This window comes from Aquarana catesbeiana, linkage group LG07, assembly GCF_042186555.1.
Source record: "Aquarana catesbeiana isolate 2022-GZ linkage group LG07, ASM4218655v1, whole genome shotgun sequence".
Lineage (NCBI taxonomy): Eukaryota > Metazoa > Chordata > Amphibia > Anura > Ranidae > Aquarana > Aquarana catesbeiana.
In genome coordinates, this window is record NC_133330.1 from 269,349,442 (window position 1) to 269,377,339 (window position 27,898).

A 27,898-nucleotide genomic window follows, 5' to 3' on the forward strand; every position below is an offset into this window, starting at 1 on the left:
TCCGATTCCTGTTGTTCCAATCCTGCAGTCACTCCCCGATCTCCCCTCCCTGTGACAGCAGGCCAAGGATCTTCTCCCCATACCTGCTGTCGCTATTTGAAAAGAGCGCGGCCGTCTGGGGCTCTGCCCACATGCATGAGCCAGAGTTCTGTGACTGAATGAACTACAAGTACCAACAACCTTTGCAGCTGTCAGCTTGTAGTTCTCAATGACCTATCATGGCACTGTTGAGTGCTCTAGGTAGTTGATTGATTCTTCTTGTCAGTGTGTAACTGCCTGCCTGTACGAGGTATGAGCAGACAGCTTACACAGGCTATCTGCAAGAGCCAGGTTTGCATCCAGAATCTGCTGATTGTAGGTGCAATGCTTTCCAAGCTCTTACAAAAAAAATAGTAAATGCACATTTTTTTAACCTGCAAAAAATGTGCATTTATTATTATTATTTTTTTTTTTAAAGGTGAACTCAGCAGGCTGAACGAAAAAAAAAAAAAACCTGACAGCTCAGGAGGAGCCGCTGTACAAACTATGCAATGTTAGTACAGCGATCCCCCCCGCTGTTCTATTGTGTTCTGACAGGGGACGGCCCCCCCGCTAGAACACTCCGGTCAGTGTTCTCAGCCATTGGCTGAGAGCGCTGATCGGGAGCTGGATGGGCAGACCTTTTTCGGTCATGCCCCTTTGACAGAAGCCAGCCAAACTTCTGTTGGATCAGCTGCAGTACACACGGGCCGAATGTTTCTATTGAACTGGCTGATGCCGCCCGATATTTGGCCCATGTGTACTAGGCTTTAGGCACTAAAAGCACATGTTGACACAGTTAACTTTTTGCAGTCCATATTTTCTGTAACATGCTACCATGCAGAAACCGATGGGAATGGACATGATTGACTTCTATGAAACCCATAGCTGATTGTGTTGTGCCGGTGGAAAGCACTTAGATGTGAGCAAGTGGAGTTGTTACTATAAAACCATTTAATAAGAATTACTTAAATTAAAAGTGACAAATGAATACAGATTTGGTAAGAAGCCAGTTCAGACTTCTAATAAACACTGGAACTAAATCCCAGCTATTTTCTGAAACTCAGCAAAATGATTTATATTCCTTGTAAAATACTACAAAATATTGGTACTAGTAATTATAAAACACATAACTAATTTAAATATTTTTTTCTTTTTTTAATACTGCCTATTAGTATTTTGTAGGGCTGGGGGCAAGAAAATGCAGATGTTACTTAGACTTCTATTTTACTGTTTGCACCATATTTCTGCAGCTCGGGATCCAGGATCAATAAAAAAATTCATCATTGACCAATTGGAAGCGAGTAAGGATTCTCCACCCCCTGCATGTCCACCACTAGAACCAATCAGGTATGCCCATGGAATGGGAACATAACATAAACCGTAGAGAAATGGGTGCAGCCATTGCTGATTCCTTCTGAAAGTACTCGGTGCTTGGTTGTTATACTGACCTCCCTGGATCCTTATTTGGCTGTTCCCAGCATTGGTAGCATAATCTGCAGTTAAAGCATATATGAACCCTAGGTGAATAACATTCAGTGTATCATTAATACTGTCTTTTTTTTAAAATGGAAAATGTGCATTTTACAACCCTTAAACAGAAACAGAAAGAAGTAAATTTACTTTTAGACTTGTATCTAACCCTCTACTAATATTTCCTTTTAATAAACTGCTTTTTAACTTTTTTCATCCTTTGTGGCATCCTAGTGCTTTTGACTTTTTGCAGCCACTTACTGTCTACATACACTCCACTGATGGCTGCATGGCATTTCTTAAGACGAGTTTCCCGATGGTAACTAGGGATGGGCCAAACAAACCCCTGTTTGGTTCGCAACAGAACTTTCGAACAACGTGAAAGTTCGGACCCGAATATCGAACCCCATTAAAGTCAATGGAACCCGAACGTCAAAAATCCAAAGTGTTCTGTGTGCGTTACAAGGCTTATATGCAAGTAATTGGGCATACATTGGTTATAGGAGTCCGGGTCCTGCCCTGGGGGACATGTATCAATAAAAAAAAGTTTGTGAAAAACTTCATTTTTAAATGAGCAGTGATTTTTTTTATTTTTAAAGTGAAAGCATAAAAATGAAAAATTCCTTCCAATATAGCGCCTGGGGGGTCCCCTTAGTCTACCTGTAAAGTGGCAGATCTGTTCCATGCCTAGAATCTGCTGCAGCATAAGTTGCATTTATAAAGCCCCAAAAAAATGACATTTTCCCTGCAAGCATACATACAGAAAAAAGTTGAGATAGAGAGGACTAGAGGTGGGCCAACATCCCTGTGTACAATATACAGAAAACAGGGTTCCCCCTTGTGGGATTTTAGAGGCCCTAGTGGTGATATAACACCAACAAACAATGTACGTATTATGTATAAAAATAGTTACCGTATTTATTATTCTAAATGCAGTTCAAAAATAAATAACAAACAATATATAATTGATAAGGAAGGTGTGGCTAATACAATTACATATCAACATGACACAATGGCTAAATGCTGTAGGGGGTCCTAAGGCACCACATGGTAGAGAAGAGTAGACTCCACACCCATTTGGTAGTGAAGGACAGATTTGTGCCCCTTTTGTGTGGCTTTTAGGTGCTCTTGCCAACAGGCTGAGTGGTTGGACGTTAAATGCCTTGTTAAGCATGCGGTATCTAAATGGTTGGTGTTTTTGACACATTTGATGTGCCTGAGACACAGTTTGCAGATAGCAACAGTGCGATCTGCTGCAGATGTGCTAAAAAAGGCCCAGACAGCTGAGCTTTAGGGAGTGGGCCAAGAGATAACAGCTGCAGAATGTGATGGAATAGGGTGGCTGCTCTCTACTCTTTCTTGATGTTGGCCTCCTTGGGGTTGTGCCGCCTCACCTTCAGTTTCCTCCTCTGCTCTATCTGGCACCCAAGTCGCATCAGTGACCTCATCATCATCATCTCCATCTTCATCATTACCACTGGAGACAACTTGGCAAGACGCTGTGGCTTGGGGAACATGAATGCCAATTTATCTACCAGTGTTTCTCCCTCTCTCTAGGCTCATGTTCCTGTCATCCTCAACCTCATAACCAACATCTGAATCCAGTAATGGCTGGGCATCATCAAGGAACAAGTGGCTGACGCTGTGGTCAAATGACTCCTCAATGGCTGATGTTGGGGCTATGGCAAGAGTAGATGTGGACAAGGAGGCAGGTTTATCTACTCTGACAACTGCAGGGGACTGCACACTTGTCTCTGCTTGTGTGACAGAGGATGAGGAAGGTTTAGAAAAGCCAGTCCACCACCTCCTCTGCATGCTGTGGCTGGATAGCACGGGCAAACTCACTAAACAGAGGAAATGATGCCCTGCCTGAGGACTGACCACCACGTCCACCTTTGCCTGTGGACACATTTGTTGCTGGCCCCCTTACAGTGCCAAGGGAACGTCTGTCTCTCCTTGTTGTCCTCCCAGACATTATTGGAAGGGAGGGGGCGGTGCGTATAAGCAAATGTAAAGAAGAAGTTGAAATCTGTACATACATGCACTTTAATCAATAAAAAGAGGTGTTTGGTGCACTTTAATTTGAGTACTCACACTACACAGACACACTTCACGGATACACTATAATATACTGCAATATAATGCACCAAACGTACAGAGATGCACAGAACTATATGGCGTTAAATTGGCAGTAACGCACACAAAACTATATGGCGTTAAACTGGCAGTAACGCACACAGAACTATATGGCGTTAAACTGGCAGTAACGCACACAGAACTATATGGCGTTAAACTGGCAGTAACGCACACAGAACTATATGGCGTTAAACTGGCAGTAACGCACACAGAACTATATGGCGTTAAAGTGGCAGTAACGCACACAAAACGATATGGCATTAAACTGGCAGTAACGCACTCAGAACTATATGGCGTTAAACTGGCAGTAACACACACAGGACTATATGGCGTTAAACTGGTAGTAACGCACACAAAACGATATGGCGTTAAACTGGCAGTAACCTTTAACGCACACAGAACTATATGGCGTTAAACTGGCAGTAACGCACACAGAACTATATGGCGTTAAACTGGCAGTAACGCACACAAAACTATATGGCGTTAAACTGGCAGTAACGCACACAGAACTATATGGCGTTAAACTGGCAGTAACGCACACAGAACTATATGGCGTTAAACTGGCAGTAACGCACACAGAACTATATGGCATTAAACTGGCAGTAACGCACTCAGAACTATATGGCGTTAAACTGGCAGTAACACACACAGAACTATATGGTGTTAAACTGGTAGTAACTCACACAAAACTATATGGCGTTAAACTGGCAGTAACCATTAACGTACACAGAACTATATGGCGTTAAACTGGCAGTAACGCACACAAAATGATATGGCGTTAAACTGGCAGTAATGCACACAAAACTATATGGCGTTAAACTGGCAATAACGCACACAGAACTATATGGCGTTAAACTGGTAGTAATGCACACAGAACTATGTGGCGTTAAACTGGCAGTAACGCACACAGAAGTAAATGGCATTAAACTGGCAGCAACGCACACAGAACTATATGGTGTTAAACTGTCAGTAACGCACGCAGAAGTAAATGGCATTAAACTGTCAGTAAAGCACAAAACTATATGGCGTTAAACTGGTTGTAACGCACACAGAACTATATGGCGTTAAACTGGCAATAACGCACACAAAACTATATGGCGTTAAACTGGCAGTAAAGCACACAGAAGTAAATGGCGTTAAACTGGCAGTAACGCAGAAAACTATATGGCGTTAAACTGGCAGTAACGCACACAGAACTATATGGCATTAAACTGTCAGTAACGCACAGAAAACAATATGGCGTTAAACTGGCAGTAACGCACACAGAAGTAAATGGCGTTAACCTGGCAGTAACGCACACAGAACTATATGGCGTTAAACTGGCAGCAACGCACACAGAACTACATGGCGTTAAACTGGCAGTAACGCACACAAAACTATATGGCGTTAAACTGGCAGTAACGCACACAGAACTATATGGCGTTAAATTGGCTGTAACGCACACAAAACTATATGGCGTTAAACTGGCAGTAATGCATAGAAAACAATATGGCGTTAAACTGGCAGTAACGCACACAAAGTAAATGGCGTTAAACTGGCAGTAACGCACAGAAAACAAATATGGCATTAAACTCAAGTTGTAAAGCGCTACGTAAACTGTTGGCACTATATAAATACTGTATAATAATAATAATAAACTGGCAGTAACGCACACAGAAGTAAATGGCGTTAAACTGGAAGTAACGCACACAGAACTATATGGCGTTAAACTGGCAGTAACGCACACAGAACTATATGGCGTTAAAGTGGCAGTAACGCACACAAAACGATATGGCATTAAACTGGCAGTAACGCACTCAGAACTATATGGCGTTAAACTGGCAGTAACACACACAGGACTATATGGCGTTAAACTGGTAGTAACGCACACAAAACGATATGGCGTTAAACTGGCAGTAACCTTTAACGCACACAGAACTATATGGCGTTAAACTGGCAGTAACGCACACAGAACTATATGGCGTTAAACTGGCAGTAACGCACACAAAACTATATGGCGTTAAACTGGCAGTAACGCACACAGAACTATATGGCGTTAAACTGGCAGTAACGCACACAGAACTATATGGCGTTAAACTGGCAGTAACGCACACAGAACTATATGGCATTAAACTGGCAGTAACGCACTCAGAACTATATGGCGTTAAACTGGCAGTAACACACACAGAACTATATGGTGTTAAACTGGTAGTAACTCACACAAAACTATATGGCGTTAAACTGGCAGTAACCATTAACGTACACAGAACTATATGGCGTTAAACTGGCAGTAACGCACACAAAATGATATGGCGTTAAACTGGCAGTAATGCACACAAAACTATATGGCGTTAAACTGGCAATAACGCACACAGAACTATATGGCGTTAAACTGGTAGTAATGCACACAGAACTATGTGGCGTTAAACTGGCAGTAACGCACACAGAAGTAAATGGCATTAAACTGGCAGCAACGCACACAGAACTATATGGTGTTAAACTGTCAGTAACGCACGCAGAAGTAAATGGCATTAAACTGTCAGTAAAGCACAAAACTATATGGCGTTAAACTGGTTGTAACGCACACAGAACTATATGGCGTTAAACTGGCAATAACGCACACAAAACTATATGGCGTTAAACTGGCAGTAAAGCACACAGAAGTAAATGGCGTTAAACTGGCAGTAACGCAGAAAACTATATGGCGTTAAACTGGCAGTAACGCACACAGAACTATATGGCATTAAACTGTCAGTAACGCACAGAAAACAATATGGCGTTAAACTGGCAGTAACGCACACAGAAGTAAATGGCGTTAACCTGGCAGCAACGCACACAGAACTACATGGCGTTAAACTGGCAGTAACGCACACAAAACTATATGGCGTTAAACTGGCAGTAACGCACACAGAACTATATGGCGTTAAATTGGCTGTAACGCACACAAAACTATATGGCGTTAAACTGGCAGTAATGCATAGAAAACAATATGGCGTTAAACTGGCAGTAACGCACACAAAGTAAATGGCGTTAAACTGGCAGTAACGCACAGAAAACAAATATGGCATTAAACTCAAGTTGTAAAGCGCTACGTAAACTGTTGGCACTATATAAATACTGTATAATAATAATAATAAACTGGCAGTAACGCACACAGAAGTAAATGGCGTTAAACTGGAAGTAAATGGCGTTAAACTGGCAGTAACGCACAAAACTATATGGCGTTAACCTGGCAGCAACACACACAGAACTATATGGCGTTAAACTGCCAGTAACGCACACAAAACTATATGGCGTTAAACTGTCAGTAACGCACACAGAAGTAAATGGCGTTAAACTGGCAGTAACGCACACAGAAATAAATGGCGTTAAACTGGCAGTAACGCAATCAAATAGACAGTTTTCAACCGTCACTACACTGACGCTATCTGAACTTTCCCTACTCTAGCTATACACTAATGTAAAGATTACTGATACGGTCTCACTACACTACACTGAAACTATATGAGCTGTCCCTACTCTACACTAATGTATGTATGAATGACACGGTCTCACTACACTACAGTGAAACTATCTGAGCTGTCCCTATTCTAGCTGCACACTATGCAAAGCTGAATGATGGTCCTTACTACACTCACTCTATCCCTAGACTGACACTAAACTAATATTCTACACTGACAATTGAAGCAAAATAGCACAGTATAGCACACTAACTAATAGCACTGAACATAGCCCTGTTCTATCTCTCTCCACGCCGAAATCACGCTGAAAATGGCTGCCATTGAAAGAATACTTTTATACTGTGGGGCGGGAATGCGCCATGATTGGATAAAGTCATGATGATAATGTCCAATCATGACTCTGACAGTTCTCTCTGCCCTGATTGGCTGAAGCTTTCACTGCTTCAGCCAATCAGGGATTGCAATGCACTGTTCAGCGCCACAATGCATTGTAGTTGGTTCGGGGTGGGGGGCGAACAAACGGTCGAACAACCCGTTTGTTCGGATGTTCGCCGAACGACCGAACAACAAAAGTTTGGCCCAAACTTATGCTTGGGTCGAACCATTCGCCCATCCCTAATGGTGACAACATTGGAACACATTTGTGTAATTTGTGAAGATGTTGTTTCCATCAGAAGCCACTGTGACACAGTGACAATGCAGTAACATCATTTGGTAGACGGGGATAGAGTGTTGTCATTCTATGATAGGACGTGTCTGAGGAAGGACCTTCATGGCAGGATCACCAAGTGTTACAGCTGCAGCAATAAAAATACTATATATATCTATATATATCTAGCATGGTGGCTAAGTGGTTAGCACTTCTGCCTGGCAGCACTAGTGTTGTTGGTTTAAATCCAAACCATGGACCTTTGTTAACTTCTTGAAGGCAGAGACTGATGTAATGATATTAAAGCTTCCGTTTTTTTTTTTTATTAAAATTATAAACATGTTATACTAACCTGCTCTGTGCAATGGTTTTGCACAGAGCAGCCCCATTCTGCCCCTTCTCGGGTCCACCGCACAGATATTTGGGGCTCAGCCTTAACCCTTCACCCTCATCATAAGATTTGATTGAAAGGTGTGGGAGGGACAGAGCAGGGAGAGCCACTACTCTTGTGCACATCGCTTAGTCGAGTTCAGGTAAGTATAAGGGGAATTGTGGGGGAAGCTGCATGCAAAATATCTTTTACCTTAATGCATAGAATGCGTTAAGGTAAAAAACTTAAGACCCCTTTCACACTGGGCGACGGGTCCCTTAGCGGTTTACCGATTTACCGCAGTTATAGGGCGCCGCTAGTTTTAGTGGCGCTTTACCGCTGTTATAGCAGCACTATTCGGCCACTAGCGGGGCGCTTTCAACCCCCGCTAGCGGTCAAGCAAAGGGTTAATAGCGCCCATTTTGCAGGTGCTTCGGCAGCGCTGCCCATTCATTTCAATGGACAGGGGCGGTGGAGGAGCGGTGTATACACCGCTCCCCCACTGCTCCAAAGATGCTGCTTACAGGATTTTTTTCCCATTCTGCAAGCACACTGCCCCAGTGTGAAAGCACTCGGGCTTTCACACTAGGGTGGCTTGAGAGGCGCCTTTCAGGTGTTTTACAGGCAATATTTTTAGCGCTAAAATGCCTGAAAAGCTCCCCAGTGTGAAAGGGGTCTTAGGTTTTAGAACCACTTTAAATAATACAACTGCTTTTCAAATTACAGTAACATGTTAAAGCTTATATGAGATATCAGTTATTGGGTTTACACCTTTGCTAAATCTTTTATTCAATATTGTCAAATGATGATGAATTGATTAGATAACATGGATATGAGCATTCACATTGTCTCTTCCAGCACCCCTGAGATTGAGCAGTTTTTCCAAAACAATGACGAGACGTATTTAGTTTTGATATTTGAACTTCCTGAAATGTATACGGCAAGAGAGGTAAGAGTTAAATATTAAGGTGAACCTATCATTAACCTGTCCTGCCCCTATTTACAGTATTTGTATACAGATCTATCTCTTGATGTTATACGTTTTTTTTTCAATGTTATGCTGAAGCATGCATTTATGGAAATTCTGACTTTCAGGTACGTCAGTGAGTTGGCTCGAACTTCCTTTCTAATGCCCCGTACACACGATCGGAAATGCCGCCAGCAAAAGACCGATGTAAGCTTTTGGTCGGAAAATGCGACCGTGTGTATGCTCCATCGGACTTTTGCTGGCGGAATTCCAGCCAGCAAAAGATTGAGAGCAGGTTCTCTATTTTTCGGCCGGAAGAAGTTCTTATCCGAAAAAGCGATCGTCTGTATGCAATTCGGACGCGCAAAAAATCACGCATGCTCGGAAACAATTCAACGCATGCTCGGAAGCATTGAACTTCATTTTCTCGGCTCGTCGTAGTGTTGTACTTCACCGCGTGCTTGACGGTCAAAAGTTCAGAGAACTTTTGTGTGACCGTGTGTATGCAAGACAAGCTTGAGCAAAGACCCGTCGGAAAAGCCATCATATCTTTTTCCGACCAAAATCCCGATCGTGTGTACACGGCATAACAATTTCCTACCACCACTGCTGACCACATATTTTTCCCTCTAAATCCCGTTGACACTGTGGTTTTTAGTGATTGGTGGCCATGTCTGACTCCTGCTGAACACCCTGCAAGTGGAAGGTTTAAAAGATTGTATTGGAAGAATGTCTGAAATCACCTTGGGGGAGAAGGACAGGGATGTGCAGGGCAAAGAAATAGATTCACTTTAATTCCAGCTCTGATAGCTGCTTGTACTTACCTTCTCTTTGCTCACCTGCTGCTCCATCCATCCAGGGAAACAAGATGATATACAGTATTTGAACTTCTAAGTATGGGAACAATGTAACGTTTTACCATATGACAGAGCTGGGGCTCTGATCAAGCACCCAATGCTGTCACACGGGATCGAGGGGAGAGCAGTCAACCCTATGTAAGCTCTAAGTTGCAAACTAGAGTTTACATAGAGCTTATCTTTCTCATCCTATAGGTGAATGGAGCAGCGGGGAAGCAAAGAAAAAAGTACAAGCAGCTGACTGGGCTGTTATTAAAGTGAATATGCAATTTTCTCTGCATAGGCAAATATAGGTTTATAAGCCCGAACCCACTTAAAAGTACAATCTCAATGTGTTTTGCACTCAGGAGTCTTCAAGAAGCACCTGAAGGAGGAAGTCAGTGCTTCCTGAAGACGCATGAGTGCGAAACTCATTGAGGCAGGACAGCTGTTGTCATATCTAGGAGGTGGTGACATCACTTTCTAGTAACGAGTTCTGGTCCGTGGAACACACATCAACTCTGTGGGAGCGAGCGGCGGTGAGAGGCTATCTCTGAGCTGTGGGGCTGTTTGTGTTGGTGCCTTTGGGCATATACAAATGTGAGTTTACATCTTTTATTCTTTGATACATTTTACTAAATAAATCGTACTACACTATGGGCCCTTTCACACTGGGGCGGGGGCGGCGTCGGCGGTAAAACGCCGCTATTGTAAGTGGTGCTTTACCGTCGGTATTCGGCCACTAGCGGGGTGGTTTTACCCCCAGCTAGCAGCCAAGAAAGGGTTTAAAACCACCGCAAAGCGCCTCTGCAGAGGCGCTTTGCCGGCGGTACAGCCGCGCTGTCCCATTGATTTCAATTGGCAGGAGCAGTGAAGGAGTGGTATACACTCCGCTCCTTCACCGCTCCGAAGATGCTGCTAGCAGGACTTTTTTTCCCATCCTGCTAAGGCATCGCTCGAAAGCCCGAGGGCTTTCACACTGGAGAGACAGCAGCGTCTGTTTCGGGTCGGTTTGCAGGTGCTATTATTAGCCCAATAGCGCCTGCAAACCGCCACAGTGTGAAAGGGCCCTTAGAGATGATCCTTTTCTGGCTTTCATGATTTGTTGAACATGAAAGAGACTAATTGATGGAGCCCATGGTGAGATTGGAGGTTAAGTCAGTGAACCCCTTTTGTCTCCTCCTGCCTTGGTGGATATATAGAAGGGCTTGATATCCTTTTGAATGAAGGAATAAATGTCAGTCCACTATTCCTAAACACGGTGTTGGGATGCTGATTATCTAGAGACGGATATTATTTATATTTTGGATGGACTTGTTTTTTTATTTAACATTTACAGTTAGGTCCATATATATTTGGACACAGGCACAATTTTAGAATTTTTTCAGGTATTTACCAAAACATATTCAAGCTATAGTTATATAATGGATATGGACTGAAAGTACACACCCTCAGGTTTAATTTGAGGGTATGTACATCCAAATTGGATGAAGTTTTAGGAATTACAGCTCTTAAGAAAAGCCACCCCTCCTTTTTCAAGGGACCAAAAGTAATTGGACAATTGAATCAAAAGCTGTTTCATGGCCAGGTGTGGTCTACTACTTCGTTATTTCTTCATCAATTAGACAGGTAACAGGTCTGGAGTTGATTCTAAGTGTGGTATTTGCATTTTAAATCTATTTCTATGAACCTACATCATGCATTCAAAGGCCTGGACATCTACGGAAGACAACAGTGGTGGATAATCGCAGGATCCTCTCTATGGTAAAGAAAAACCCATTCACAACATCCAGACAAGTGAAGGACACCCTCCAGGAGGTGGACGTTATATTGTCAAAGTCTACAATCAAGAGAAGACTTCACAAGAGCAAATACAGAGGGTTCACCACAAGGTGCAAACCATTCATAAGCCTGAATAATAGAAAAGCCAGATTAGACTTTGCCAGAAAAAATCTAAAAAAGACAGACCAGTTCTGGAAAAGCATTCTTTGGATGGATGAAACTAAGATTAATCTGTACCAGAATGACTTGAAGAAAAAAAGTGTGGAGAAGGCTTGGAACAGCTCATGATCCAAAGCACACAACGTCATCTGTAAAACATGGTTGAGGCAGTGTGATGGCATGGGCATGCATGGCTTCCAGTGGCACTGGGTCATTGGTGTTTATTGATGATGTGACAGAAGACAGAAGCATCCGGATTAATTCTGCAGTGTTTAGAGATATACTGTCAGCCCAGATTCAGCCAAATGCAGCAAAGTTGATTGGACGGTGCTTCACAGTAAATATGGACAATAATCCAAAACATACTGCAAAAGCAACCCAGGAGCTTTTGAAGGAAAAGAAGTGGAATATTCTGCAATGGGTGATTCATTCACCTATTCTCAACCCAATCAAGCATGCATTTCACTTGCTACAGGCAGAAAGACCCACAGACAAAGAACTGAAGACCGCTGCAGTTAGAGCCTGGCAAAGCATCAGAAATGTCCATGGGTTACCGACTTCAGGCAGTCATTGCAGTAAATGATTCTCAACAAAATATTAAAAATGAACATTTTATATATGATTATATTAATTTGTCCAATTACATTTGAGCCCCTGAAAATGGGGGGACTGTGTATATAAATGGTTGCTTTTCCTAAAATTTGTACTTGACATTTATGTTCAACCCCTTGAATTAAAGCTGAAAGTCTGCACTTCAAATTTATTTGGATTGTTTCCGTTTAATTTTATTCTGGTGGCATACAGAGCCAAAAGTATCAAAATTGTGCCTGTGTCCAAATATATATGGACCTGGCGCTATATATTTGTGTTTTATGAAAGTTATTTTGCACCTGTGTATGGATTAGTATTTGTTGAAAAAAAAATTGGTTACACATTTTTTTGAAGGAGTAGCGCCTACTTTTTCTACTGTGTCACAATTCCAAGTGTTATATACACTTAAAGGGGAAGCTGCACTTTGGTATATTAGAGATGTTGGACGAAAATCATTGAATTGTTTGGGAGGGCGCCCTCTTATATAAATTTGTGTATTGTAAAACGTAATGCTAACTTCATTATCTTGCTGCATATAGCCTATGCAGAGAACAGAGTTGTGTGAGGTACCCAGAAGGTCCACCCACTATAGGCTTGGCAACAAAAAACTACAGAAGGACAGATAGAAGACCAGTCACCCTGTACAAGGAGAGAGCAGCAGTGACTGGGCTTGCAGGAAGCTCCTGCACAGAGACAACATTTCACTCTAGATTACTGCATAGATCTGGAAGAAATACACAAAACACACCAAAATTCAAGCAAGAATACACCCTTGTGACCCTTTTACTTGGAAAATATTAGCTTATCCTTTAGCTCTAAAGCAGCTAATATACAGAACATAGTAATTTGAAACTGGATGCCTTAATGAGCCAATGTCTAAAGGGGCAGGCAGATTTAAACATTTTCAATAGCAGTGTTATCAGAAGCAATGAGTTCATACTTGTATTGCTTTTTGCCTATGAACATTTCTTCAACAGCTTGGAAAATCCAGTTTAAAGTATTACTAAACCCAGAACTCTGCATTCACGATATCTGGTCTCCCACAGTACCCAGAACATGGAAATGTTGGAAGTCACAGAACATGGAAATGCAATTATTTTAGTAAATATAAACTGCTAAATCTCTTTTTTCATCAGCAGTATGTAGCAGTCTTGTGACTACTATCAGTGTCTTGTTAAAGCTTGTATAAGGAGTTTTCCCCTGATTGTCCTATAAGGCTGCAGGAACCCTGACACCCGTCTGGACAGTGCTGATTGGCCCTGTGCTGATCACATGCTCCCTCCCAAGGAAACAAAAAAATTCTCTAGCAATACACAGCAAACTGAGCATGTGCAGCTTGCCCCCAAGGCTCTGTTCTATCGGGAGATGGATTGGGGCTGTGGAAGAAGGGGAGGATCAGAGAAGACAGGATCAAACAGCCTTTTTACTAGGGGTGCAACGGATCAAAAAACTCACGGTTCGGATTGTTCCTCGGATCAGGAGTCACGGTTTGGATCATTTTCGGATCAACAAAAAAAAAATCTCCCCCACTGTAATGTCCACAATCTCCCTATTGGCAGGGTTTGGCAGAGTATTGGCAGAGTATTGCAGGGTATTGGCGGGTATATTGGCGGGTATATTGGCTGAGTATTGGCAGGTTATTGGCAGAGTATTGGCAGGGTATTGGCAGACTATTGGCAGGGTATTGGTAGGGTATTGGCAGACTATTGGCAGGGTATGGCAGAGTATTGGCAGGGCATGGAAGAGTATTGTCAGGGCATTGCAGAGTATTGGCAGGGCATTGCAGCAGGGTATTGCAGAGTATTGGCAGGGCATTGCAGCAGGGTATTGCAGAGTATTGGCAGGGTATTGCAGCAGGGCATTGCAGAGTATTGGCAGGGCATTGCAGAGTATTGGCAGGGTATTGCAGCAGAGCATTGCAGAGTATTGGCAGGGCATTGCAGAGTATTGGCACTGCTGCCATCCGATCTCTCTCCTCCACTGTACAGATCAGTACACAGAGGGGAGAGAGGAACTGGCATCATGACATGTCATTTGACGGAGCGATCACGTGCTAAACGGCCGCCGGGTGTACCAAGATGGCCGCCGCTCCGGAGCTAGGCCGAAGCCGCGGCCTTTCCTATGGCCGAGGCCACAGAGCGCTCCGCGGATCGCGGGTGTCCCGTACGGATCAACCTCCGCGGATCGGATCACGGATCGATGACAATCCGTTGCACCCCTACTTTTTACACAATGCAGAGGATTATAAGGGGAGAATACAGATGCAGAAGGGTTTAACAGGCATGCTTTACTGTATATACAGACTGACTTTTACTGTTGTGGGTTTAGTAACACTTTAATGTTTAATATACTTCCCAATAATTGACCTTTGCATAGTGATGTTTTGTCTGCTGGAGAAGCCCATGGTGTATCTGAGCACTGTAATATTCCCTTTCTCAGGTTGCTCTGGATATGGTGCAGTATGACGGTGTCTCAGTCCGGAGGGTACTCAACATACAGGAGGATCTGGTCACAAAATTCAATGTGTCGTCTTTTCCATCTGGATTCTTGCTGAGTAGAGATGGATCAATCAGTAGAATCGGGCTGTAAGTATGTTCCTATTCCAGTACTTCTTATGTCACTGGAGGACATTTATAAAATAAAATTTGACTATAGTGGAAATAATGATGTGGCTCCAATAACTAATCAGGAAGTTATTTTCTTTAAACTACGACTGGAAAAATTACAGCTGGAATCCTTTGTTCTAAATATTAAAGATAAACCTTTTGTCAGTCTGTAAAAATGCAGAGTGCAAGACAGAAACATAGTTCAATATGTAGCTTGTTGTCACTTTGCAATTCTTTTGCCAATTCCTCCCTCTAGTGGCCATACTTAATATTGCAGTCATACTAGCGCGTTCTGGTAGTTTGTTTTTTGCCTTAGTAGCACAGAATTAACCACATAATGAAAATATTGCTGTTGTCAAAAGCAGATCTGTTTCTTCTCACTGATTTATTAAAATGTCCTTTATAGCTTAGCCCTAATATGTGCATCTGAAAAATAACTGTTTATAAATTGATAAAAAATATATGCAATACATCAGAAATAGGTTTCCTGGTATACATGTATAGTAATCAATAAAATAAACAATGTAAAAATCGACTGTTTTGTTTTTCCTAGGGAAGAGGTGTCTCGATCAGCATACACCAGATTCATTCGTTCTCTGCCAGGGGTGAGGAAACTAAAGCTCAATCTTATTGGATGGAAAGGGGTTGAGGAGAAGAATGTGACATTGAGACCTGCAAATAGGTACTTGGTTAAAGACCAACTCCAGGCATTTTTTTATTTTAATCTCACTTTGAGATATAAAGACATTCAAAAAGCAGCTCTGGTTGTAATACTTGCCTTCTTTCTGGTGCCATCCCTGCAGTATTTGCTTTCTGCCACAAGAGGTCCTCAGTCTTCTGAATTGAGATGTTAGGCCTTGGTCATGCAGCAAAAATATGGGGTGCAGCAAGAATCAAGCAGATTCCAGTGCTGGATGTAAAAGTCAGTGCCAGTTTCACCCACATTTTTTACAAATTGACAGCTGAAAGAAGATGAGTGTTTGAGAGACAAACTGTAATGTGAACCTGATGTTTATGTAGTTAAAGTTATTATTGGGTACATTACATTAATGCAATATTTTCTCTATAGAGTCTTTAATGTAAAGTTATCATTTTTTTGAGGTTTTTTTCAATCTTATGTACAGTGGCGGCTCATCCATTAGGGGCGCACGGGCGCCGCCCCCCTCCCTATCCATGCATTCAGCCCCCTTACCTACACACAGGGCTCTGGACCATGGATTCCAAAGGGGGGGGGTTGTTTATTGTTAAACGTGTTATTAGAGCCAGAGACTCTAATAGGCTTCAAAACAGGGTGGGCTCGGGGTGCAGAGCACTGCACTCAAAGCCCACCCAGTTGTGTGACAATTGCCACACTGATCCTCCTCCCGGCCAACCAGGATGCAGATCTTGAGACCCGTCACCTGATTGGCTGAAAGAACAGGCGATCCTATTGGACGCCTAGGAGGAAGCAGAAGAAGAGCAGAGGACACAGGAGCTGCCGCCCGTAGGAGCCCGAAACCCGACCGCCGCCTGTAAGAGCCCACTGCCCGCCTGTTACCTAGACTGGGTAAGTACTGGGTAATGACCGACTGATTACCGGGGTGGGTTTGGTTGTTTGCCACCCCCCCTCCCCTCCACAGAAAAAAAAACACCAGCCGCCACTGCTTTTGTAAACAATTTAGGAAAACTTCATTGTAATTATCTTTCAAGATCAAATCGATATTATTTTGATCCGTTGTCTGGGGCTCTTAAATGTCATGAGGCCCATAGGCTGGTGCCTACTCTGCCTATTTGGTAATCCGGCACTGCGTACAGGTGCTTTCAGACACATGTAGGTGCTCTTCCTGCACAAAGCAACAACAGGCTGACAGCTGTCCTCCAGTGCTGGGATGTACAGTAATTGATTTATTGATTATAAATGAATTGATTAAGAATGAATGGCACCCAAACGTGTGTAGCAATGTAGAATCACAGGCAGAGTTGTTGCGATTCTGCCAGCAATTCCAAATGACTAAGTGTGAACGGGGCTTATAAACAGAAGTGCCCCATTTTTCTTATGGAGTAGTTTAGCTTTTGATTAAATAAGCCAATGTTGTTTGTTTATAGTAGAACCTTCTTGAGGGAAATACATAAACTGCAAATTCTGACCTCTTTCTGAAATTGCTAGTTGCCTGGCTGTCATACCAAGTGCCTAGAATCCATACTTTCTGAGCCACTTACTTGGAATGAATACAGAGATCATGAATTCTGACTGGTTTCATACCTGTTCTGGGTCAATGACACAGAAAGTATTCAAGCCAGAGGCAACCAGGTAACTAGCATTTTTAGAAGGAGGCCTCAATCATATTCTGTAATTTCATTAGTATAAATGGCTTTTATTCAGCAAGTTCTTTTTACTTTTTAGTTCCAAAATCTACATGGCAGACCTGGAGTCTTCTATTCATTATTCTTTGAGGGTGGAGGTTGTTCGCTATTCCACATTGGAAGGGGAGCGTCTGAAAGCTCTTCGTGGCTATATCAATGTGCTAGCAAAGGTAAGTGGGAACTAAGTGTACGTCAATAATAAGAGCAGAAACATTTTGTCTGGAGAACAATTACAGAATAGGTGCATCTATTGTATGTAGACGTACACCTGTTAGTAATTAGACAAACAGGCAAATCATTTATTCTGACTGTTTGATAGCTGATTGTGATGTAGGATGGGAAGTCTGTGTATCAAAGGATTACATTTTGAATTTTAAAAATATGATAGCTGCTAAACAAAGAATTGAAAGTAGAACTAAGACCCCTTTCACACTAAAGCACCGCTAAAACAGTGCTAAAGCGCCAATCGTTTTTGTGGTGCTTTAAGTGAATGGGAGGCAGTTTTCAGGTGCTTTACAGGCGCTGTTTCTAGCACTAAAATGTCTGAAAACTGCCTCAGTGTGAAAGGGGTCTAAAGGTAAAACTTTTCTTTATATTTTGAATCAAGAAAGGGAGGGTTATAACTCATGTCTGTTTTTTTTTTTGCTTTTTTTGCCATCTGTGCCCCATTTAGGGGTTTTACCTACACTTCCTGCGCCATAGCCAAAACAAGAAGTGAGAGAAAAATCTCTGCAAGTTAGAGCAGGGGTCTCCAAATTATGGCCCTCCAGTTGTTCAGGAACTACAATTCCCATAATGCCTAGTTCTGTCTATGAATGTCAGAATTTTACAATGCCTCATGGGATCTGTAGTTTTGCAACAGCTGGAGGGCCGTAGTTTGGAGTTCCCTGAGTTAGAGGAATCCCTTTGGGCCTCCAGGTTACCAGAATTAGTGTCTCCATTGGAAGTTTCCCCTACTTTTACTTTTCTGGGGACAACCCAAAATGTGGGATTTTCTTTTACTTTCAGTGATAATGGTTTCAAAGTTTCATGGTAGATAAGGTTGACTAAAGACACTAGTCCATCAAGTTCAATCTGTGTAGCTGTTTGTATGTTCATGTCGATAATCATTGCCATATCCTTGTATATTGTGTTCACCAAGATGCATGTCCAAGAGTCTTTTAAAACGTAATACTTCCTGCTGACACCACCGAATGTGGAAGAGAATTCCACATCTTTATCCCCCTGACAGTGGGGCAGCTTAAAGGGGTTGTAAACCCTTGTGTTTTTTTTTAAAATAAAAATAACAAACATGCCTATACTTACCTGCTCTGTGCAATTGTTTTGCACAGAGCAGCCCTGATCCTTTTCTTCTGGGCTGCCCCGCCGGCGTTCCAGGCTCTTCCTCTTTATCAGGTGCACCCGTGCGAGCTCGCTCCCGAGTCCCACTCCTGTGTCCATTGACATAGACAGCGGGACACAGTCCCGCCCCCCCCTGCTCCCGTGTCACTGGATTTGATTGACAGCAGCAGGAGCCAATGGCTCCTGCTTCTATCAATCTGTCCAAAAAGGAGTGACAGCAGCTGGAGCTCGTGCACATCACTGGATCGGATTGGGCTCAGGTAAGAAAAAGGGGGTTTAGCGCGGTTCCTTTATATTAAGAAAAAGGGGGTGTCTGGGGGGAGCTGCAGCACAGACGATTTTTCACCTTAATACATAGACTGCATTAAGGTGAAAAACTTTGAGGCTTTACAACCACTTTTAAGGTTAAACCGCTTCTCCTCCAACCTCATTGTGTGACCCTGTGTCTTCTTACACTCCCTGAGACTGAATAGTTTTCTACCTATGCTGGGATTTCCATTGAGATATTTGTACATTGCTATCGTATCTCCTCTCAAGAGTCTCTTCTCCAGGGGAATCAAGTTTAGTGTTTGTAGTCGTTTCTCATAGGTGAGGTCCTCCAGTCCCTTTATCAATTTTGCTTCCCTTCTCTGGACTCTCTCCAGTTTGCACACCTCCCTCCTGAGGATTGGTTACCAGAACTGGACAGAGTACTCCAGATGTGCCCAAACCAGAGTTTTATAAAGTGGCAGAATTATCGCTGGAGTAAATTCCTTTTTTAATGCATGCTAATATTCTGCCGGCTTTGCTTGCTGCGACTTGACATTGCATGCTATTGCTCGGTGTGTCTTCTACCAGGACCTTATTCCATCCTGGATTCTCATCCTGGATTCCCTGAGAGGTTCTCCTCCTAGTGAGTACCTTGCATGTATATTTTTTAACCCCCAAGTGCATTACTTTACATTTTTTAATATTAAACCTCATTTGCTATGTAGTTGCCCACCCCATTCATTTATTGAGGTTTTCTTGTAAAGTTTCTATGTCCTGCTGTGAAGTTATTGCCCTACTTGTTTATGTGTCATCAGCCAACACTGAGACTGAGCCATGGTAAACAGGACAATAGAGAGGGTGAATTGCCCTAGTGGATACACAGACAGCAATAAAAAAAATATTGTTCTAATCTATCTCCACTCTATCCAAAACTTAAAAAAAAAAAATTCCTTTAGTTATATTTTAAGGCGTGGAATTGTTTTATATAGTTACAATAGTCTAGCTTGGATCAATGTAACTATGCATATACCATACTTTTAGGATCCCTCTAGAAGCTGGAAATCACTTATAGTAGCGGTGTCTACTAAGTGATTTCTGCTTGGACAAGGTGGAAAGGCGTGGCGGTGATGTCACAGGATAATAAAATCATCCATGTAGCCCTAGGCTTTGCGAGATAAACAGCAGCTCATTGTAGAACACTAGCACTCTATGGACATGAACCTCCAGTGCTAATTCCTGGTAAGACATCATAACCCTACATAGCACAGCTGCCTTTATACTTTATTATATCTATCATGATGGCTTAGTTTACTCTTCTCCGTTCCTGACACAGTATTTTCCTGCCCGCCCCATGCTGCGCAATCTTCTGCATACACTCAATGACTGGCTGGGAAAACAGAAGGGAGATACAATAATGTATGAAGACTTTTCAGATGTTTTAAATAACACATATAAGGTAAGACCATCTAAAATATCTTATGATAGTAAAAAAAATGCCAGTTTTTTATTTCATACCCATTGATGCTGATAGGATGCAGTATTTGTTCACATGATAATTTTGAATCGGGCTCTGCCCATTTTTATATAAATTTTGTCGAGTTGAGTGGTGTTGACAGGGCTACCCACAGCTTGAATTTCATCCGACTCAGCAGGAATCAGACAAAACCTGTGCCATCTATGGCCAGCCTTATAGTGCCAGCCTTCAGCCCTGATCAGTGTATCCTGGCAGCGCTGTCAGACTACAATAACACAGCGGGAAGGATTCCTCCATGCACCTTGCTTGTGTGGATGGGGAAATCCAGTCAGTTTTTTTCCATTAGCCCGCTGGCTGAAAAAAAAAAACCCGGGTCATCTATGGCCAGCTTTTGAAGTAAAGCCGAGTAATTTGCATCAAAACGTGGTCTAAAGATATGTGCAATTTTAAAACTGTTTTATTTAGCTAGACCTTTTTTGCCATTTTTTTTTTTTTTTTTGTAAAATAAGCATTTCTTTTTTTTTTTTTTTTTTTTAAAAGGGAACCTCTCTAGCCAGGATATAGACATTTAAGTGTTTACATATTTCTAGCAAGCAGTATATGAGAACTTTACCACTTGACCCCTGGAAGATTTTACCCCCTTCATGACCAGGCCATTTTTTGCAATACGGCACTGCATTATTTTACCTGACAATTGTGCGCTCATGTGATGCTTTACCCAAATGAACTGTATGTCCTTTTTTCCCACAAATAGAGCTTTCTTATGGTGATATTTGATCATCTCTGTGGTTTTTATTTTTCGCCCTATAAAAAAAACAAAAAAACAACAATTATGAAAAAAACACATCCAAACATGTATTCTGCTACAGTTTTTGGTAAAAAAAATCCCAATAAGCGCATATTGATTGGTTTGCGCAAGAGTTATAGCGTCTGCAAACTATGGGATAGATTTATGGAGTTTTTATTTATTTTTTATTTTTTTACTAGTAATCAGCAATCAGTGACTTATAGCGGGACTGCAAAAATGTGGAAACGCCGGCTGAAATGATTTATACTGGGATGATGCCTGTAGGTGCAGGCATCATCCCAGTATAACTACTGAAACCCGAGGACGTCCATAGACATCCTACGGATGGCAAGTACTGTAGTTAAACAAGTCTTTACTGTCCTCTTTTGCTGCAGGCAGTGTGGAGCAAATCATGTTCAGGAAGAATTGATTGACAGTGCTTGTGGCTAAAGAGGTCAGCAAAGGCTTGTTTTCAAAACTCATTTATTGGAATCATAAGTTCAGCTTAGGTATAATTATAGGTATAATAGGTCTTATGCCCTGTACACACGAGCGGAATTTCCATAAAAAAAAAGTGTGATGGGAGCTTTTGGTCGGATATTCCGACTGTGTGTATGCTCCATCCAACTTTTTCTGTCTGAATTTCCGCCAGCAAAAGATTGAGAGCTGGTTCTCTATTTTTCCAACGAAAAAAGTTCTTGACGGAAATTCCGTTCGTCTGTATGCAATTCCGACATGCAAAAAACTACGCATGCTCGGAAACAATTCGACACATGCTAGGAAGCATTGAACTTCATTTTCTCGGCTGGTCGTAGTGTTGTACGTCACCGCGTTCTTGACGGTCGAAAGTTCAGAGAACTTTTGTGTGTATGCAAGGCAAGCTTGATCGGAATTCTGTCGGAAAAACCATCCAAGATTTTTCCGACGGAAATTCCGCTCGTGTGTACGGGGTATAAGAGGCCTATTAATAAATGAATGTGACCTTCACCGAATATTCACTGCACATGAATCTTCCCAGCACGTGGGATTTGAATTATAGGGAATGACTGACTACCATTGAATGATTGATGAAAGTGACACTTTTTTTTAATAAATGTATAACCTGAGTTGAACCGTTGATGTTTTTCAGCTCTTAATTATAGTATTTGTAACATGCATTCTTGATTTTGTCTGTGTTCCTACCTGTCTGTCCCAAGGTTAAGGATGCAGTTCTGTCCCCCCATGTGAACTATATCTGGTGTCAGGGTTCAAAGGCTAAATATCGAGGTTTCCCATGTACTGTCTGGACGCTCTTCCACTTGCTGACAGTACAAGCATTTGAACTGAGAACTGCTGATTCTGGTTAGTAAAGCAAATATCCTGAATCTTCTGTGTTGGAAGTTTAGTAGATATTTTAGAAAGTATTTTCAAGCTTTCTTCTAGCAGGCAGAGGTGACCAGCCTCCTCACCAGGACATTGTGCCTATTCCTTTTCACTAGGTCACCTTTAGGGCTTGTGTCGACTGACATTTTTCTTTGCGTCTGAACTGCTTCTCTCACCATACAAGCTTATGGGAGTACAACACTAGCTTGAAACAGGTTGATGTCAAGGGAGTCAGCTGCAAGTCAAATGCAACTGTCAATGAATTGTGAATAATCTGATGTCAAAAGCATGCTGTTTTTGTAGCCCAAAGCCCATCGACGGGGGCCATTACATTTTACAGGAGAATGATATGATTTCAATTAAAATTAGCAATAATTCTGAACAAGCTTAAAGCTGAACTCTGGTGCAAAAATGTTTATTTAAATATAATTATAGGTGTGCGTAGCCTATTGCATTAGGGTGTGCATCCCAAAGCTCAAACACACATGCGTGGATATGTCAGTAGGACAGTGGATGGTGTAAGGCAGTAGAGCAGTTGAACTTGTCAGTAGGGCAGAGGAGGGTGTCAGTAGGGCAGAGGAGGGTGTCTGTAGAGCAGAGATTGGTGTCAGTAGTTGTTTTTTTTTTTTTAATTATTTTTTTACAATTATATATTTTTTATTTTTTTTTACAATATTATTATTATTATTTTTTACATTTTTAAAAAAAAATTTTTACAATATTATTAATATATCTTTTTTTTACATTTTTTATATATATATATATATAATTTTTTTTTTTTTTTTTTTTACAATATTATTAATATTCTTTATTATTTTTTATTTTATTTTATTTTTTTACAATTTTTTAGGAGCCCCGTCGGGGGGCTTTGGTGAAATATCAGTGGTCTAAACAGGCCCTTGAGGTCTCACTTTTGAGACAGAGAAAGGGACTGAGGACAGAGTTTGCCCAGTCCCTTTCTCTACAGCATGGGTGCTCAACCTGTGGCCCTCCAGCTGTTGCGGAACTACAGGTCCCATCATGCCTCTGCCTTTGTGAGTCTTGCCTGTAACTGTCAGCAGCTTGCAATGCCTCATGGGACTTGTAGTTCCACAACAGCTGGAGGCCCACATGTTGAGCACCCATGCTCTACAGCCTCAGCTGCACTGGACAGTGAATGAATGGGAAGTGCTCTGTGCTTTGTGTCTTCCTGTTCATTCACAAACTGAAGCATAGGAAACACAGTTATGAATGGACACAGTTATGTTATGAATGAACACAGGGAGTGATCAATACTGATCACTCCCTGTGTTCATTCAGAAAAGAAAGGGGCTGATAAATGACATATTTACCTACCCCTTCCCCCACTCTCTATTCTGAACCCCCCCGCCCACAGCAGCAACATGGAAACAGAAGCCACAGCACTGGGGTGGGGGCATAGGCACCACATGAATCTGCACCCTGTACGCACGCCTATGAATATTTTCCTCAATTGCCAAAAATTATAAAAATCCATTTTGCGTGCACTAAATGCTCTTACAGACCCAAAGAATACCGTTTAAAGGTAGCAGTGACATCATCGCTGTGCTGTACATAGGCTGTGCAGAGAGCAGAGCTGTGGGCAGGACCAGCTTTAATGCAGGGCAAAAGGGGCAGCTGCCCTGAGCCAAGTTATTGTAGTGGGGCCCAAAGCAGCTGCCCCTTGAGCCTGCGCTGCCTGCAAATAGTTGATAAGGGAATTCGTGTGAGCCCAAGAAAATCTTTGCCCAGAGTTCAATCAATATTAAAGACAGCCCTGGCTGTGGGGAGCATGTGCAGAGAGCAGGCTGCCTGCAGAAAATTACAAGACCAGCCACCCTGGTTTCACACCAGATTACTGCATAGATCTGGAAGAAATAGAAACAGCACACCATGGGGTCTATTTATAAGTCATTTGTTGCACGAAGAAGCTTTTGTGCAAGTTGAACAAAATGTCCCATAATTTCACAAAGAGATTAATGGCTGTATCGTCAGCTCCATCTAGTGGCCAAAATGCAGTATCATTTTCTCATTAAGGTATTTAAAAAAAAAATTATACTGCATTTTGGCCACTAGATGGAGTTGACGGCTGTCCTCTGGAGAAAAGGATAATGTGCTACATTTATTAAAGATAATTTAAATTGGGAGATCACTGTAATTGTTTTAGAGATGTTGCAATAATCAATAACCTGTGCTCAGATGGCAAGAGTCTTTAGCCGTTTTTGCAAAGATTGTCCTGCATGCTGCAAATTGTTTGTGTTTCCCTACAAAAAAATAAGAATCATTAATTCACTTGCAGTCACAAGTAATAATCTTACCACTCACATTTTTGTAAATATTTTATTCTATCTTTTCATGTGACAACACTGAAGAAATGACACTTTGCTACAATGTAAAGTAGTGAGTGTACAGCTTGTATAACAGTGTAAATTTGCTGTCCTCTCAAAATAACTCAACACACAGCCATTAATGTCTAAACCGCTGGCAACCAAAGTGAGTACACCCCTAAGTGAAAATGTCCAAATTGGGCCTAATTAGTCATTTTACTTCCCCAGCGTCATGTGACTCGTTAGTGTTACAAGGCCTTAGGTGTGAATGGGGAACAGGTGTGTTAAATTTGGTGTTATCGCTCTCACTCTGTCATACTGGTCACTGGAAGTTCAACACGGCCCCTCATGGCAAGGAACTCTCTGAGGATCTAAAAAAAAAGAATTGTTGCTCTACATAAAGATGGCCTAGGCCAAGACCCTGAAACTGAGGTGCAGCACAGTGGCCAAAACCATACAGTAGTTAAACAGGACAGGTTCCACTCAGAACAGACCTCGCCATGGTTGATCAAAGAAGTTGAGTGCACATGCTCAGCATCATATCCTAAAGGTTGTCTTTGGGAAATAGACATATGAGTGCTGCCAGCATTGCTGCAGAGGTTGAAGGGGTGGAGGATCAGCCTGTCAGTGCTCAGACCATACGCCGCACACTGCATCAAATTGGTCTGCATGGCTGTCATCCCAGAAAGAAGACTTTTCTAAAGATGATGCACATGAAAGCCCACAAACAGTTTGCTGAAGACAAGCAGACTAAGGACAGGAACCATGTCCTGTGGTCTGATGAGACTAAGATTAACTTATTTGGTTCAGAGGGTGTCAAGCGTGTGTGGCGGCAACCAGGTGAGGAGTACAAAGACAAGTGTGTCTTGCCTACAGTCAAGCATGGTGGTGGGAGTGTCATGGTCTGGGGAAGCATGAGTGCTGCCGGCACTGGGGAGCTACAGTTCATTGAGGGAACCATGAATGCCAACATGTACTGTGACATACTGAAGCAGAGCATGATCCCCTTCCTTCGGAGACTGGGCCGCAGGGCAGTATTCCAACATAACGACCCCAAGCACATCTCCAAGACGACCACTGCCTTGCTAAAGAAGCTGAGGGTAAAGGTGATGGACTGGCCAAACATGTCTCCAGACCTAAACTCTTGTGAGCATCTGTGGGGCATCCTCAAACAGAAGGTGGTGGAGAGCAAGGTCCGTGATATCGTCATGGAGGAGTGGAAGAGGACTCCAGTGGCAACCTGTAAAGCTCTGGTGAACTCCATGCCCAAGAGGGTTAAGGCAGTGCTGGAAAATAATGGTGACCACACAAAATATTGACACTTTGGGGCCAATTTGTACATTTTCACTTAGGGGTGTACTCACTTTTGTTGCCAGTGGTTTAGACATTAATGGCTGTGTGTTGAGTTATTTTGAGGGGACAACACATTTACACTGTTTTACAAGCTGTACACTCACTACTTTAGCATTGTAGCTAAGTGTCATTTTTTCAGTGTTGCCAGATGAAAAGATATAATAAAATATTTCCAAAAATGTGAGGGGTGTACTCACTTTTGTGAGATACTGTATAAGGAGCTGATAGGGGAGTTAATTGACTGACAACTGCCCAAACCTAAAATCATGTTTTTGGATATCTGCTGTGTTCAATGATAAGTCTTCACTTTAATCTGTTGTCTGGTTGATGACATACCTCTCTTTGTATCACTGCTATAGAGCCGCAGGAGGTATTGCAGGCAATGCGGGAGTATATACGCTACTTTTTCGGGTGCAGATATTGTGCTGTAGAGTTTGAGAAAATGGCCAGTGAGTCAATGAACTTTGTTCGGGATCATGATGATGCCATCAGATGGTTGTGGTCAAGTCATAATCGTGTGAATAAAAGATTGGCAGGTGAGTAGCAAACATCTGTGAGCTGATTCATGTGGTCTCCCTAAACAAGTGTCAGTTACCATTCTTTGACAGTACTAAGAAACAAAATCTGATTTAGGTTTGTTTCATAATGACTGTAATGTTTTACAAATAAATATGTGAAAAGTGTGGCGTGCATTTGTATTCAGCCCCCTTTACACTGATACCCCTAACTAAAATCTAGTGAAACCATTTGCCTTCATAAGTCGCCTAATTAGTAAATAGAGCCCACCTGTGTGTAATTTAATCTCAGTATAAATACAGCTGTTCTGTGAAGCCCTCAGAGGTTTGTTGGATAACCTTAGTGAACAAACAGCATCATGTAGGCCAAGGAGCACACCAGACAGGTCAGGGATAAAGTTGTGGAGAAGTATAAAGCAGGGTTAGGTTATAACAAAATATCCCAAGCTTTGAACATCTCACGGAGCACTGTTCAATCCATCATCCAAAAATGGAAAGAGTATGGCACAACTGCAAACCTACCAAGACATGGCCGTCCACCTAAACTGACAGGCTGGGCAAGGAGAGCATTAATCAGAGAATCAGCCAAGAGGCCCATGGTAACTCTGGAGGAGCTGCAGAGATCCACAGCTCAGGTGGGAGAATCTGTCCACAGGACAACTATTAGTTGCGCACTCCACAAATCTGGCCTTTATGGAAGAGTGGCAAGAAGAAAGCCATCATTGAAAGAAAGCTATAAGAAGTCCTGTTTGCCGTTTGCGAGAAGCCATGTGGGGGACACAGCAAACATGTGGAAGAAGGTGCTCTGGTCAGATGAGACCAAAATTGAACTTTTTTGGGCTAAAAGCAAAATGCTATGTGTGGCAGAAGACTAACACTGCACATCACCCTGAACACACCATCCCCACTGTGAAACATGGTGGTGGCAGCATCATGTTGTGGGGATGCTTTTCTTCAGCAGGGACAGGAAAGCTTGTCAGAGTTGATGGGAAGATGGATGGAGCCAAATACAGGCAATCTTAAGAAAACCTGTTAGTCTGCAAAAGACTTGAGACTGGGGGGTAGGCTCACCTTCCAGCAGGACAACGACCCTAAGCATACAGCCAGAGCTACAATGGAATGG

General features: G+C 42.3%; 1 protein-coding gene across 1 annotated transcript in view; it reads left to right on the top strand.

Annotated features, from left to right (window-relative positions):
• Positions 1-27,898, top strand: part of QSOX1 (quiescin sulfhydryl oxidase 1) — a 91,040-nt gene that overhangs the window by 54,289 nt on the left and 8,853 nt on the right. Inside the window, exons 4-11 of the mRNA XM_073593331.1 lie at positions 1,272-1,368; positions 8,945-9,035; positions 14,861-15,006; positions 15,581-15,709; positions 17,411-17,540; positions 20,294-20,416; positions 22,418-22,562; positions 26,620-26,796. Coding sequence (XP_073449432.1) covers positions 1,272-1,368; positions 8,945-9,035; positions 14,861-15,006; positions 15,581-15,709; positions 17,411-17,540; positions 20,294-20,416; positions 22,418-22,562; positions 26,620-26,796 — 1,038 coding nt within the window. The remainder of the gene's footprint in view (positions 1-1,271; positions 1,369-8,944; positions 9,036-14,860; positions 15,007-15,580; positions 15,710-17,410; positions 17,541-20,293; positions 20,417-22,417; positions 22,563-26,619; positions 26,797-27,898) is intronic.